This window comes from Corapipo altera, unplaced genomic scaffold (assembly GCF_003945725.1).
Source record: "Corapipo altera isolate COAL_440 unplaced genomic scaffold, ASM394572v1 61, whole genome shotgun sequence".
NCBI lineage: Eukaryota > Metazoa > Chordata > Aves > Passeriformes > Pipridae > Corapipo > Corapipo altera.
The window spans coordinates 6,985,382-7,002,239 of NW_020884910.1; the positions used below are offsets into that span (position 1 = coordinate 6,985,382).

At 38.3% G+C, this 16,858-nt stretch overlaps 1 protein-coding gene across 3 annotated transcripts in view; it reads right to left on the bottom strand.

The window, feature by feature from the left end:
- Nucleotides 1–16,858, bottom strand: part of KPNA1 (karyopherin subunit alpha 1) — a 51,589-nt gene that overhangs the window by 9,411 nt on the left and 25,320 nt on the right. For all 3 annotated transcript variants that reach the window (XM_027653490.1, XM_027653493.1, XM_027653491.1), the window contains exons 7-11: nt 14,141–14,229; nt 12,768–12,867; nt 12,055–12,218; nt 10,828–10,906; nt 8,497–8,622 (exon numbers count right to left, since the gene is read on the bottom strand). In XM_027653490.1, the coding sequence (XP_027509291.1) occupies nt 8,497–8,622; nt 10,828–10,906; nt 12,055–12,218; nt 12,768–12,867; nt 14,141–14,229 (558 nt within the window). The remainder of the gene's footprint in view (nt 1–8,496; nt 8,623–10,827; nt 10,907–12,054; nt 12,219–12,767; nt 12,868–14,140; nt 14,230–16,858) is intronic.

The window sequence follows — 16,858 nt, forward strand, 5'->3', positions numbered from 1 at the left end:
GTGGTATTTACAAAATGCAACAAAAATCTCTTTTCTGCACAATAGGTAATCCAACGCCCATCCTCTGATACGTTAAACTAACATTGAAGTTTTTGCCCAGCTGCATCCATTGGTATTTGATGGAACGGAATGGAACCCAATCTGGAGTTATAAATGTAAGTCTTTTGGAAAACTAAAATTCAATTTTAATTGAAACATGAATTTTCAAATTTAATTTGAACTGATTTGCAATGCTCAGTCCCTCAGCAAATCTGTCCTCACTTTCAAAGTGTCAACTTTTTTATGTTTATTTGGGGTGTGGGTTTGTCATTTTGGGGTTTTTTTAATAGTTGGTATCCCTGTGCTGCAGTCCTCCAAGAAGGTTGCCTGTCTTTTGGAAACATTCTATCCATCTTATTTTAATCAAGCTTCTTCACTTTACAGTGATTTTTAAAGAGTGAAGCTAGATAAAAAATGCATTTTCAGAGTTTTATTACACCTGCATGGATGTTTAATCTAAATATATTGTAATCACTGTTAGGAAGGTCTTCAGCAGCAGTATATTAAATTAGTATTTTGAGCTGGTAGTACCATGTGAATTTGCTTCTCCCTCTTCGGGTTCCCACAACTAAATCACTTAAGATATGCAAAACCACACATACACATCTAGTGTGCACATGTGGACACCATGTCTACATATGATTCATCACATAAATGTGAAGGCAAACAAGTTTTATACCGTGACCATTTCCCTGCTCCTGCGAGCTCTCTCATTACCTTTAACAAATCAAGATTACAGTCACCAGACAGCTGGCAGCTGCAAATACAGCCCTACTGCTCCTCCTGGCTGGAAATTATAGTTCATAGAGGCTGCTCAGTTACTTCTATTCAAGTTACCTTGTTTATTGATTCAATTTACAACTGCTTTATAAATAACACAGCAAATATTTGTAAGCCAAAACTATGTAACATGGTGGCATGAGTACAAAACCAACTGGCACCCGAGAGCCAGAAAGGAAGCCCTTCAGATCTCAGTTCCAATGAACTTTTACGTTGTTGACACAGACACCTAAGCCTGTATACTCCAAACTGTGTATAAAGCAAGCCTCTCTAGACAGTTTACACAAGGCTGCTACTGCTGCTACTGCACTATAACGAAAAGCACCTTGTTGAGCTGTCTTCTGCTTTTAGGGTCAGTCCTAAAAAAAACAAAACCAAGCAAAACCAAAACAAATAAACAACCCAAAACAAACAAACCAACCAAACTCCCAAAGGCAATATACACCACTGACTGTTATGGTTTTCAGGTTGAATAAAGGAATTAAAGGTATTCTAGCTCTGCTGCCCTCAGTGTGGTGTGAGGTATGGAATTCACCACGTGCAGAAGTCTGAAAACCGATTTTGTACTTAAACACAAAGTTAAACCTGAAAGAGATTAATCTTTGACTTTCACTAGTCCACAAACTAATATGATCTTGGTCAGTAATGCCATATTTGCTCTTAATTAAGACACTTTTGAAGTCCTACTACCACAAACAGCATGTGAAGATTTTTAGATCACCTATGGAAACTACAATAAACCAAATACACTCTATATTTAAGGGAATTGGATGCCTGTGTAAACCACAACTCTGTGTGAATCGTGTCATTCCTTTTGAAGAAGAGCCTCTGAGAATTCTGAGCTTCTACCTTTATCACATTTTGTAAAAATGTGTTTCATTCCAGTGTTTTTAAAACTGACCAGGCAATGTGTCATTTGCTACATGTGCCCATGTCACTCTTCAGCAAGGATAGGAAACCCTAAAAGAGGAAAAATACGGCACAGATCCTGTTGCTACCATGATGAGCCATACTCCATACTCCCACTTCCAGATGTTCTCGTGAAAATTTAAGGTATATTAGAAAACAAGTGATAAGTTTCTTAACCTGTCAAGAGAAGAGAACTCCTATGATGTCTTCACTGTCAGACATGGAAGATTGTGTCTGATGTACTGCCTTTCATAGCTTTTCAACGGGTTGCGAAGTTAAGACAGATCATTTTCTGAGGTATGTGATAGCCTTTCATACCCTTCAGAAGGGTCCACAGTCAGGATTAAGCTTCAGTTGTGCAGTTCTCCTTGTGACTCCCAGGAAGATGTAGTTCCCCTTCTCCCTGACTGGGGAAGCTATCCACTGAAGTACAGCAAAGCTGTATACAAACTAGGAAATTAACAAACAAAAACTATACTTAGTGACAATCATGACTGCATCAGGATATACACATCCACCCCAAACTTAAAAGCACAGAAATAAAGAGGGGAAAGACTGCTGTATTCCACCACGCTTTTCAGTTGCCTAGGTACTGTTGATAACACACTCTGAAAGGCTTTCACATCCACCTTTGGTGGGGAAATAAACCCAAACCTTCTGTGCTTTAGTAAGAGCTACCAAAAAAAGTTCAGCACGCACGTTAACACATCTCATGCATGTTAGTTTACATTGCCTTAATGCTATAAAGAGTTTACTTGATTGTGTTGGAGTGCAAATCTAACAGTGAAGGCTGCTGCCTTATCTTTCAGGAATGGCAGTGAAAGCCTTTGGAGTGTGCTACCAAACAGCATTGTAGGCAGTATGGAAGTGGAGATGAATATAGAAGTCCTTCCCTCTAACTTTATATTTCTATACTTTACAGTGGGTGGATGGAGGGAATGTAACCCAATGCAATCTTAAACAACACTAAATATAGCTCTGTCTGTTAATATTGATTAGGTAAAATACCTATTAGATTTACCAAATATTTTATTCTCTTTGTGTGAAGAAGGGATTGCTAGATTATGGTTTGAGCCATAAGAATCTACCCAAAGATTCCATAGTATTCTAACATCTCGACTGATCTGGAGCAACAACCCGCTAGTCAGATCAGCTGGTAACTTGCAATAATGTGGTTTACTATGCCAGGCAGACATGAAAAAAAACAAACTATCGTGCTCAAATTGTTCTTGTCTGATTTCTGGCTAAAGACTGTGCATGTTCAAGATCCAGTCGGTATCACAGAGACTGGAATAGGTCTGGCTCCAGTCAACAACCTCCAGTAGGAACTGTTGAGCAATTTGGAGGGACTGGAGAGAAAGGAAAATAAATTATTTACTTTAGAGCTGCATCTAGTATTTTAGAATTTCTTACGTAAGGAAGACCAATTCTTAAGAAAAATGTTTTAATTCATCACAATGTGAAATTAACCTAGAGAAAGGAAAAAAAAATACCAACTCACAGATGAAACAGGTTCACCCATGAACTTAGTTAAGTCAGATATGGTTCTCAGATGGGAATTATCCTTTATCCTCACAGCTATTAAAAACAGACTATGCTTTTATTCTCCATTTTAGAATATGACCATTTTTAAGAAACACTTTACCAAACAGCATTTTCCAACTTCAGAAATTACTTTTATATAGTGTTTTTCAGCTCAAATGTTTACAATGATTTTGACATTAAGTAGGAGTTGCCTGAAATAATACCTCAGGGGAGTTTTTTGACAAATGCAGACCTGTCAGCTCTGGAGCTGAAAGGAGGTTTCATTACATCTTGTATCTCGCACAACATTCTCTAGGTTGAGACAAGAAACTAAAGAATCAAGACCCTTTCTGGAACTTGTTACACATGTGCAATGAGATTTGCCTTTAAACACAAGATAATTGGTTCAATTACACCTGCAATTGCCAATTTGACTTCCAAGAAATACTGGCTTTGAGATCAAGTGTGTTGTAAGTATTTTCTACTGTCCTTTACTTCACAATTTTCCTCCTTCTGCAGTTCCAAAAAATCTCGTGATGGACATGATTTGAAATATGTCATCATTACCAGGATAGTTATCTCCCACTCAGAATCGGAAACACTATTTTTTTAATCTCATTTTTTTAACTGTCAGTATAGATTAAATTGGGTATGCACTTAAGGAAGTCAGTGTTTCACTACAAAGCATGTGTGTGCTTGCAGTTCGAAGGCAGCTCAGTTACTCTGAATGGGGCCTCAGGGACTTTTAAAATGAAACACAGATTTCAGTTTTCAGAAGATGCTTCTTTTATTTTTTCCCTGGACTTGCATAATGAATCAACATGCTTCCAGCCTTGGCTGTGACATGTCCTAAGGCAGATGCTTTTAAACTGGATTCTTTTAAATCTGCATGTATTCTAGTAATTTGACACTGGTTTCTTCCTGATACAAGAATCCTGAAAATGAAAGCTTCTATCCACATAATCAAAATCATTTTTCTATGTAGAGTTAAGGGGCTTTTCTTGTACTTCTAGAGAGTCACTGCTAGAAATGAAGGTGCAATATTAATGGCTCACGGTATGAATTTCCCTCTCCCTACTTCCCACTTCACCTTTTCAACCTACAATGCAATTCTAATCTGCTTTCAGTAGGAAGGCAGATGATCTGTCAAAAGACACACCAAAACATTTAAACACTACTAAACACACACACATAGACCAACGATTTTGTTCAGGTAGGTTAGACAAATTTTGTTTTAACAAAGAGATTATTTTATCCTTACTTGTTTTCAAATAAAGATGTGATAACAGTTTAGAAGACCAAGGATTACCAGGGGTATAGTTAAGACTCTTCAGCTAAAGCCTCTCTTTTATATTGCCTGAGTAGTAGATACCAGGTGTAAGAACACTGTGCAAAGTAGGGCAGGCACTTACTCCTTCACTTTAAAACAGGGCAACGTGGTACAGTGAATACTTATATAGAACTCACAGAAGTAAGTACTCTATTGAAATAGCATCTGCTGCACTAAAATTCAAGTTACCTCTAGGACACTTCACAACCATTATCTTCAGTAGATCAAGAATATGAAAATAGAGAGCCTGAAGTTTTGAAAAAATGCTCTAATAATAAACTTTACTTTCCACTGCCACTTTTGATACTTCTTTATGGATTGACTTGTACAGATACCTGATTTTCTCAAGCCCTTCTTAAGTTTGCAACATCCCTATACAATTTTGCATCCTGATGCAACCCTCCAACAGGCTTGGGAAAAAACACAAAGTTAAGAAAATGGCTGGACTGTTCCCCAGAAAATAATCTTAGACTTTCCAGAAAAAGCAGAAATGGCCCTCCAGAGAGAAAATACTGTTTCTGAAGTGGTAATAGCAGGGATAAAGCAGCCCAAATATTCTTCACTGGAAGAAATGAAAAGACAAAAACATTTTTACCTTAGTACAAGCAGTAGTAACTACCTTCTCTGTTCGGCTACTTACACAGCAATTACAATTGCTGATGAGGGAAAAAACAGTGGTACAGTTGCTGATTTTACAAAGCACTTTTTGTTAGAAATTTAGCTAATCCATGGATTAATGCACAAACCACAATAAAGGCAGAATCAAAATTCTTGGAGCTCTACCAAGGTTAGATTAAGTGACCATATCATTCTCTACATCTGACAAAAAACATGAACTTTGGTGGTAAAATCAAAATCCTGTCAGAGGAAGCCAGAGCAAATACCACTGTAGGAAGTTTCCTTCCTCACAGTTCCATTTCCATCTTAGTCACATCCTTACATAGACAAGAAGGACCTACAGAGCTTTCTACCTCCAAAAGTTTTTGCATTTTGCCTACTCATTTCCTAAGATAAGCATAACCGAAGTTCAATGAGGATTTGCTTTTATTTCCAGGTATTTCTAGAAGTTTAGCAGAGACTGAGTTATCTTCCACAAAAGTATTAACTTTATTTCCAATGCTTTCTGAGATGAAGAACTCATTCAAGGTATTAAGGCTTTTAGGCTGTCCCTTCAGCAGCTGAATGCTTTTTGTAAGGGAGAACATGAAACCAAAAGATTCCAAGTGTCAGCTGCAAAGGGTGTAATAGACTTATTCCTTAGGAAAAATAATGCAGCCTTTTCATAATCTTGTGCAAGTTTTCTGCAGAAAGAGAAATAATTCCACCTCTTGGGTGAAGAGGGTCAACCACTTCATGCTAATTCTGATCATAAGAATGAATAACCCAGAGTCACCAGTTTTAAGACCAGCAAGCATCAAACTGCCTTCCAAGGTAAAGGATAGAGGGGAAACAGGCACTCCTTGGCCACTTTTGCCACTCTATTGTGGGGCTTGGTTCACTTTCTGTGTAAACATGCACTGTTCCTGCCTGGTTACTAATGAGTGAGACAAATATTTCTAGCATCTAATATTTCTGCCATTTATTTCTATTCCTCAAGGAATAGATGTCTTCAGCTGGACTTTCATGCATCCTCTGCAATCTCTAAAAATACTCTGTAACCAGTGAGCGAGAAGAGAATTGAAAAAACTGACTTCAGAAGAATTCAATTTTATTTATGTGAGACTTATTGAACTGCCTTTGATGGAAACACTTGTATTTATCAGATAAAGCCTGGTTTCAAGGCCAGGGCGGATGGGGCCCTGGGCAATCTGATCTAGTGAGTGGCATCCTCAGCCATGGCAGGGGGGTTGGAACTAGATGATCTCTAAGGTCTCTTCCAACCCAAGCCTTCATGATTCTGTGATTCACTACAATCTGGTTTTTTAACACTTCTGAAAGAGAGAGGGAATGAGGCAACGTTTTTTGCATTGGGTTTGGGTGGCAAGGTTTGGGGTGGGCGCAGTACTACAGAGGTAGCTTCTTTGAGTAGCTGCCAGAAACTTCTCCTGTGTCTGACAGAGCCAAAGCCAGCTGGCTCCAAAATGGGCCTGCAACTGGCCAAGGCCAAAGTCATCACCAATGGTTAGTAACATCTCTGTGGTAACATATTTAAGAAGGGGGAAAAAATTATTGGGCCAAAGTAATTGCAGTCAGAGAAAAGTGAGAATATGTGAGAGAAACAACTATGCAGGCACCAAGGTCAGGGAGGAAGGTGGGGGAGGAAGGTGGGGGAGGAGGTGCTCCAGGCACTGGAGCTGAAATTCCCCTGCAGTCCATGACGAAGATCATGATGAGGTAGACTGTTCCCCTGTAGCCCATGGAGAACTCCACACCCGAGCAGGTGGATGCCTGAAGAAGGCTGTGACCCCATGGTAAGCCCACACTGGAGCAGGCTCCTGGCTGGACCTGTGGACCCGTGGAATGAGGAGCCCACACTGGAGCAGGTTTGCTGGTGAGGCTTGTGACCCTACGGGGGACCCATGCTGGAGCAGCCAGTTCCTGAAAGACTGCCTCCTGTGGAAAGGGACCCACACTGGAGCATTTCATGAAGAACTGCAGCCTGTGGGATGGACTCACACTGGAGAAGTTTGTGGAGGCCTGTCTCCCACGAGAGGGACACGATGCTAGAGTAGGTGAAGAACTCCTCACCCTGAGGAGGAAGCAGTGGCAGAAACAACCTGTGATGAACTGACCTGCACTCCACAGGGGAGGAGGTAGAGAATCAGGAATAAAGTTAAGTCCAGGAAGGAGTGAGGGGTGGGGAGAAGGTGTTTTTAATTTTTGTTTTACTTCTCATTATCCTACTCTGATTTTGATTGGTAATAAATTCTATCAATTTCCCAAGTTGAGTCTGGTTTTGCCTCTGACAGTAACCAGTGAGTGATCTCTCCCTGTCCTTCTTTCAACTCATGAAACTTTCCTTGTATTTTATCTCCCCTCTCCAGCTGAGAAGGGAGGTGATAGAGCAGCTTAGGGGGACACCTGACACCCAGCCAAGCCAAACCAATATCCTTGAAAGCCAAGTAAAAAATTCCCCTACGACAGCTGTTCTTGAACAAAAGTCCACATTCAGGGAAAACAAAATGTATTGAGCTGTTTCTTCTTCATCTAGCCAAAGACAAAATTTTCCCTGGGGAAAAGATGTTCCATCTCTCATTTATTCCAGCTAGAGGCAAGTCCTGAGAATTCTTACTGATGGCTGATACTCAGTCCAGACTCAGAACAAAGATCTGATCTTTTGGAGGTCTTTTAGAGACTGACATAAGGGAGTGAGACATTTGCTTTGTGTGCTATCACTTAACAAGAAAGGATTACAAAATTTGGTATAATCAGAAAGGACAAATCCCAGTGCAACATGTTAGGTAGCCTCCATTATTGTTCAGTTTAATAAACAGCAATTTTAGATTTGGCTAAGCATGCCTCCCTGTATCAGAAATTATAAGAAAATATAAACAGGAATGAAGTATTTTACAATGTAGGGCTGTCTGCAAAGTTATTTGATTCTCAAAAGTTGTAGCTCATTCTTTTCATTACTTGAGAATTTCTGTATCTCAGCAATTGTTAAAAGCACAAAGCAAATTATTTAGGACAAAATTTTCTTGACCTTAGCTACATTTTGTCATTCTCTAACATGACCATCTTCCCCCCTTATAATCCGTAGATGATTAGAAAATTAAATAATTTAGGAGATGATTGGGCCATTGAAATATTCTAATTACACACAGAGCCCCTAATGTACTTCTTACATATAATTATATACCCGTGACTGTACATACACACAAATATGCCCTTTATACACAAAAAAGTGTACCACCTGATGTGTATTTCTTCTAGCCTGCAAGACAAAGATTACTGACCATAGCTGAAAAGGTTACCTGGATCTGTGCTCTGTTTCCAGCTGTTATATTAGATATTGTCCAGCATGCTTCCTTTTTGATAGATTCTTTTGGGCTGCTTAGCAAGTGCAGTAAACTCTGCAGGGCTGAACAATTCAGAATTACCTGAATACAAAAGAAAAAACAAAACAAAACAAACAAACCACACCTTAGAAGAAATTTAGGATAAAGAATCACAAGAACAAGAATACAATGCCTTGAAAATCTAAAAGGCATACCCCATCAGATAACCCCAAAAAGTTTTAATAAAAACCCCAAACCACCAAACATGAACAAAACAAAAAAATAGCAAGAACTAAGAAACAGATCTTAGCAGGAAAGCTAATAAGGAAAAAAACCTCAGTCACTCAGGTAAAAGATCACGCCTTTATAATGATTTCAGTGTGACCTGAACATAAGAAGAAAACAAGCCCATTATGACCAAACAAAAATAAGATGATGGTATTTTCCTGTATTTTTGTATACTTGTAAGCTCCAACTACTTCTGTTTTCCACATCAGCTGGCACTGTGGAGCAGCTGTTGCCAGTGTTGTGTCCAGTGACATTATGAATGGCAATTCTTATTCAAAAAATTACCAAAAAACTGTAAAAAAACCCGCAATTTTACAGAGCAGAAAAATTGCAGAAAAATTTCCATTTCCAAAAATCAAAATTTTAAGTGCTGAAAGTACAACAGAAAATGCCCCAGAACTTGGATGTTACAAGACAGATTATTTGATTACGTCATGTGTGATAGTGAAGGGCTTTTTGACCTTCTAAAAGTCCACAACAAGGTTCAAAGACTGAAAAATGAACTTTCTTTTTTTTAATTAAATTCCAACTTGTTACAATTAAGCTAAAAATTGGGACAGTTTACCAAGAAGCACAGTAGTTTTGCCTTGTGTGGCAAAAGCAGACAACTTAGAAAGAACAGTGTTGTAGAGAATTTTATAAGAAATACTCCAGTTGAGCTGAATCATAATCAGGATTTCTGATCATGGAATCAGTGGACTGAATTCACTTGTTCTTATGCCCCTGGCCCCATAGTCTTCAAATTTTTCGACTAAGATTAAAAAAGCAAAGGTTATGGTTCAGGATTGTATCAGGTATCTGTTGGGACAAATATACTTATTTCTTCATGCCCATTATCTCTGGTTTTAGCTATCTCCAAGCACTGGCAATTGTTAACAGTTGGAAATGAGAGAAAAGAGAAGGCAGGATTGTGCTCTAAGATTGTACAGAGAAGTTCTCAGGCAACTGGTTTGTATGTTGCATTCATATTCAGAAATGTATCAGCTCTCAAAGTTGGGCTCTTCCTTCTGACTAATGATTTTTATATGCATCCTGTATCATTTTTTAGCAGGACCTGTCCTTCGGGCAGGACCATCAAATTATCCTACTTAAACAGTTCTCTAGAATTTTAGGAAAGCTTATGGTATGCTCCTCTGAAAAAATCATGCACAACAAAAAAGCTTACAGATTTTTTTAGCTAAAATCTAAGATCTGTGCAGTATTTAATAACCCACATTACATTTTAACTAGTGATCCCTTGTGGTTTTATCCTCAATGAAATTATGAAATCACAAAACACACCTTAATCATTCTTTATGACTGATCTGTGAAACAAATGCCACCGAAAAAAATACAAGAATGCCTATGCAATTCAGCTACACAAAATACATTGTAACAATCAAAAAATCATCTTATCTTCCTCCTAGTGATAAGATATTCAAAGAGTGCCCTGGTGCTGCTAACTCATCTTTAACTCAAACCTCACTGTTACAGAACTACAGAAGCATCCCAGTGACAACCTAGTGCTTCTGAGAAGCATCAGGTTTCCTGGCTCCCAATTTAATTCCAATGAAGTGGTGGGAGTCACTGTTTCCTACTGATGTTTCTCCAAACATGTGCTCAGACACAGCTACATACCATCTAAAATCTGACCAGACACTTGTTTTTGGTATACTCATCCGAGATTGCCAACAACAGCATTCAATGTGACAGGCCTCAGATGGCCCTAGCACGGCACATCAATCAGCATAAAATTCAGCCTAAGAGGCAGACCTGCTTTAAACAAACAAAAAAAACCCACCCCACTCTTGAGGGGTATTGCACAGCTCTCTGTAAGTCCCAGACATAGCTACCTAGGAATCACCAGCAGTTCAGGACTGAACAGAAAAAATGAAAACCACCACATGTTTTGAAGCAATTAGTGTCATCAATCCTCACTTTTAAACTTCAAAAGGAACAAGAGGAGATGCTCGTGAACAGGTTACCACAACTGACAGAAAGATGAACTGCAGTACAACATAAGAGAAAGTGAATCCATACCTGGGTCTGGATGTCATCTCCTGTGACAATGTTGCCAACAGCTCGTAAGGCAGGAGATACAACTTTGTAGTCATTGTGCCTAGAAATGACAAGAAAAATTAAAGTATTAACCATCCTGAGGCATCTCCATCTTTACATTCTCAAGGAAGGAACATCCATCAGCCAGGGGAAACTTCCCTGATAAGTCTGACTTAACTCTCATTACCTGAATCAAAACATTCTGATTTTAAACTAATGGTAAGCCTTTCTAGGGTTTCTAAATATTTAGGCCTTCAGACATCATTCAGCAGCATAAAAATAAAATATTAGAAGAATACAAGTACTTCAAAGTTTAAGTATCCTTGGAAAGGAAAAATAATCACCTTTAACTATAAAATATACTTAATGTAGCACACAAAAAGGCAGAGAATAAGACAGAATAATAAAAATAGAACCTGTGTGTTTAACTCATATAGCTGTTTGATCACCTTCTGTCATCATACGCATCCCTCCATCATCATTGTTAAATCAGGTTTAGAATAGGAAGGGTGAAGAAAGGAATTTTTTTCTCAAATGAAAACACTTGTTTATAAAAAACTACTTACAGGCACTACGTTCTATTCATTAATCCAGTATCACACTCGCTTTAATCTTAAAAACCTTAACAGTCTTTTTATTTACATCAGTGAAAACCATTATTCCTTTTTCTTAGGCAACTGAATGTTCCATGTCCTGACCTTAAGCCTGAACAAGGCCAGTCTCTGTGACCCCAACTCTCACAGCTACACCTTACAGACCAAAGTGTGCATATACTCTTCTACAGTAAGGGTTTAGGAAATTATTTATATTTCGAGTTCCCGGTACTGTCAATTCTAGTAAATTTAACTATTTTTTACATTTCTATCTTTGTTATCCTTTTGCAATTTCTTTTTCGGTAAATATAACATGGTCTTCAATAGCACAGGGAAAATTCCAGTATATATTATGGATTTTACAAAAGTGTAGCTGTTAGATGCAGGGAAAAAAATCTCTTTAAGAAATAGCAAAACTAGCACAAGAAAAGTTCCATTGTTTCTGTTACTGATGACAAACAGAGAACATTGAACAGACAGGTAAAATGAAAGCTCGCATCTTGCTCTTTGGAAAATTATGACATTTCAAGACGTATTTAATTGAACTTCCTATTGTTACAACCTCGATTTTAGGGAAAAGAGTAGACAGTAAGCTTGCTCATAACAAGTTTCTTACATTAGCAGTTCCACAAGTCTTCTGCAGACTCCTGCATCAATCACAGCCTGGATTTTATCATTGGGGCCATCAGACAAATAGGACAAAGCCCAGCAGGCATCAGCTAATACATCTGTATCATTGACAAAGAGCAGCCAGGAAAGCACGCTAAGACAAGGAGAAACCTGTAAAATATTAAGAGGAGAGACATAAACTGAACAGTTAGAAGGGCCAGTAGATCTATTATTATGTCAGCTACTTCTGTATGTGTCATTACAGGCTAGGCACTGGCATATTAAGGTTCAATACTTAGAAAATTTCAGACCTAGGTAGCGCTTCTGTGCAGGGCTGTAGCTACACAAGCACAGAGGAGCATGACTGCAGAAAAGCACTATGACAATTCTTCAGCCTCTGCAGTACAATGTCTTAAGTTGTCCAGGGCAACTTAAACTCATACTTGTCTGCTAAGATGTGCCACACATTGCACTACAGCAGCCAAGATGTACGGTGTTGTTCTGCTAAGGGATGGTCATCTCCAGTACAGGAACAGCAACAAAGTCAGGAGGCAGTCATATGAAAACAGTGGTTGTGAATGTCTGCCCAAAAAATTTCATCTGTAAGAAGGCCATGATATATTTCAGAATTTCTCTGACCCATTCTTTCCCTTTCACCACCCTCACTGATTATTTGGCTATCACCACTTCACAACACATTTCCTTTCAAGCAGCTCTTACCTTGGCAAAATCGGGAGGAGGATTTTTCCCTCTGCAGAGGTTGGATAGAGCCCATACAGCATTTCGAGTCATAGTGAGACGGTTCTGTTTTGAAAGTAATCTAAAACAAACAACAAAAAATTCCAACCCTTGCCTTTTAAAAATCAAACCCAGGCAACCCTGTAGGGTCAACTAAGTGAATCATTAAAACAAACTCACTGTAACATACACCAGGGCAAAATACAGTAAGATTTTTTTCTATAAAATTACATTCTGAGGAAAATCATCCTTGATAGCTGGATACTAACACATATGGTAGATATAGGAACCTAGTATCCCAATAAGTAAAATAACCATTACACTAAAAGTGTGTTTACTTAATTGCTTAGATACCAATGTGGCAGACTGACAGTCAAAAAGTGCAAGAATTGTGACAAAATTACTCAAAGAAGGAGGACATACAGGTAGTTTTGGAGAGTTCTCTCTTAGCCAAACTGAATTTCTATGTCAGCCTCAGACTATGAGCCCCACTTTGGCATAGGAAAATGCAGAAAGGCAAGACCTAGTTTTCCCACAGGACAGTTTCTTTTTCCCAGAGTTATCCCACAGTGTTTTTATGAGAGCATTGGAGAATTCTCCTGCTGCAAACAGAATCTGCAAAGGAGAGAGACTGAGTAATCGTAATTTGGACATGACAACACAAGATGGTGTCACTGTTTCAGCAATAATATGGTCCTTAAGCAGAGAACCATCAAGATAATTAGCAGACTAGAGAAATGGCATGCAATGGGATTTGCTCAGCCTTAGAAAGAGATTGTGTAAGGGGAGATATAACTGCCACTGGCAACAGTTTAACAGGTGGATAGAGAAAACAGGAAGCCAGATCCTTCTCACAGTTGCATAGTGACAGGACCAAGAGGCAACCATCACAAGGCAAAACAGAAAATTCTGATTAGGTATCAGAACACCATGTTTCACCATGCCATGGTCAAATACTGCAGCAGGTTGCCACAGGTGGTTACGGAATCTACTTCTGATGTTCCAAATTTGACTGGTTAAGTAGTTGAGCAACCTAATCTGATCCCACCTGCTATGAAGAAAGGCTTTGAGTAGATGACCTCCAGAGGTGTCTTTCAATTTAAATTATTCTGTGATTCTAAAATAAGCCTAGGCATCCACCCACACTGTAGTATAAAATAGTTCCAGCTTAGCTGCTTCTAAAACATGTTCCCATTTTAGGTTCTCTAGTAAAGTAGTTCAGGACTCCCCACTAAAAAGTCTGATCAGTCCACAATTAAAAAAAAAAAAATTATTATTCTTCAAGGCAAAAAGCCCAAATTTCAGTCTTATCAGACACGCAAGCAAAATTTTGGAAAACATTAAAACAGACTTACTGCAATAAAGGAGGCAGGATATTACAGTCCAAAACATAATCTCTGCACATAGTGCTGTCCCCAGCAATGTTGCCAAGAGCCCACACTGCCTGTAAAGAAAAACAAAATAGTAATTGCTTTTATTCTCAAAATTCCACCAGTTTAAAATATGTATTAGAGTTGGGAGATACTCTGTTCTAACTGTTAGATCCTGGACAACATAAGAAGGGCAATGCATTCTGGTTGAATATTACAGTCAAGTTCATTATATGATTCAGGAATATTTATACAGATCTGAGAGGAATACCATAACAGCCAACACGTATATCTCCAAAGACTCTGTAGGCAGACATAGCCTTGCTCTGTCTGCAACATAAGAGATAAGCTCGTCTCCTCAGGCTTAGTAACATTCTGTTCTACACTCCTCCTTGTTCAGAGCTAATTTAAATCCAGATGTTCATACCACAGGTCAAGCAAGTCTGTATCTACCCAAAAATGTTGGTGTGGAACAGCCCATGTTAGTATTTCCTAAAAGCCATAAAAGCATGCATTATTTACACAGTCAGATAAGGATGATGACAACAACTAAGATAAAGATGAGAATCTATATGCAAGATAAACCAATATTCACAATCAAAGAGTTTAGATGAGCATTGACATATATTCTTTAAGATAAAACTATACAAGACAACCACTGTTGCTAATTAAGCCATATGCATGGCAAATTGCAAGGACAGATACTTTCTCCCTTGGGCATCAGTGCTACCATAACACCTCATTTTGAGAAGATCAAAAATATCAGAATTAAAGATGCATGAAATCCATCCTCTGTAACACGATAAGGATAAAATATTCCATTGTTTTTGATTTATACATTTGGGCCAAGTGGCATTTTTGATATCACTGTCCACTAGTATGAGAGCTATAACTAAAAAAAATTACTAGCATTCTATGTGAAATATAAAAGCGATTTTATGAATTCCATGCAAATTGCAGACAATATTTTGTCACACAAGAAAGCATACAAAATTCACATTTGCTATTTACTTCAAGTTAGCAGAAGGCTAAGTCACATCAAATAGATACATGTATCTGCTTATTTGGCATTTGGCTTCATAGATACATGTATCTATACAACCACTGGAAATACTTCCAATTCTGCATAGAGGACAAAAGCAATCTTACTTATGGATAGCAGCTGAATGTCCTCCTCAAATTTCTCTTCAGTTAAAGGCTATGTATTTAGCTGTAGTAAAATGTGTTACAGTGCATAACTTTCTCCAATTGAACATAGGCAAGTTCCTCAAACAAAATAAATGTGTTTTTCCCTACCCCTATAACTATTGGAAATAAACTGCTCCTCTAAAAAAACTGACAGAATAAACCGAATTTGTTACCTAAAGGTAATTCTTGGACAATCCAAAATAAACTTATTTATTCACTTTCAACATGATGTCAATTGATTTACTGCATTAGATTTCTCCTGTAACATGTTTGTAAACAGTGGCAAAGAGATGCTACTTTGAAAAACAGACTTCAACCACTCTGGAGGCCCAAATCCACTAGCAAACCCTGCAGAACTAATACAGCTAAAACCAGATGTATATACAGATGTCAGCTTGCTAGCTGCAAAATAAAAAGACGAGTCCTCTGTACCAGTACTAGTAACAATACCATAGGATCAGAGGTCATTACACTGCAAGTTGTGAAGAGACTAGGAGACTGTTCTGGGGAAGGATTAGTTTGTTTTGTTTCCTACTGTTTTGCAGGCTTCTGCTGTCAGCCACAGCCACAGGCAGGGCACGAGACAATACTGACCTTTGCTGTAAAACAGCACAGACATTATTACTATGCAACATTTCCCCAAAACTGATCCTTGTCATGAAAACTTATTTTTCATTCCAATTCTTACTCTTTCAAACCACTGTGAGAACAGGTTATCTGAAAAATATAACCTTGGGTCTGGCAGCTTCATGGACTCAAGATGCAGAAGACAGCTACCAGAAAAATTTAGCTTAAGAGACATCCTGGAAAACATCACTTGTGTTAGAACTGCAAGGAACCAAACCTGTTGCTCACCGCAATGTTTGCATTTCTGCAGCAGTGAGAAGCCTAAGATTTCAGATGGGTTCTAAAAAAACTTGTGGATCTTCTAAAAACATTTAGGGGTGAAGAAAGTTAGAATCTGCAATAATTTCCCTTCATTGAACAGTGACTGTCTGTGTGAAGATACAGCCTCCCTGTCCGGACACCCTCACACATACTAAAACAAGGAAGCCGCGTTTTACTTGTCTGTGGTCTTTGTTTGGCCATTATAGCAGTGTCTATTTTTAGGGTTGACAACAGTGATAATCACTTAATCCAAGAATCCATTCTGATCCCGAATGACAGGCTAGCTTTGCAACAGCAAGTCTCACATCAAAAAGTCTGACCAGAGAAGTCAAATAGCATCTCTACTGCTTTACCCCTCTTGATTTTTTTTTATGGCAATAAGACTTAGCCAAGTAGTCTGATATCACAGTAAGAGAGGATTGTTGAAAGAAATTCTTGTAATGATAATGACTGACAGGACACTAAGACACAAATAATTGAAATTGAAATGTCTTTAGAAAAATATGCAAGGTTTCCTTCAGCAAGAAAACATCTTTCCTTAAGGAATTACTTTAGCTCTTCAGTTAATTGATGAACCTAAATAATTTAAACTCTCCTCAACAGACATTACCATAAATACAAAGCTCT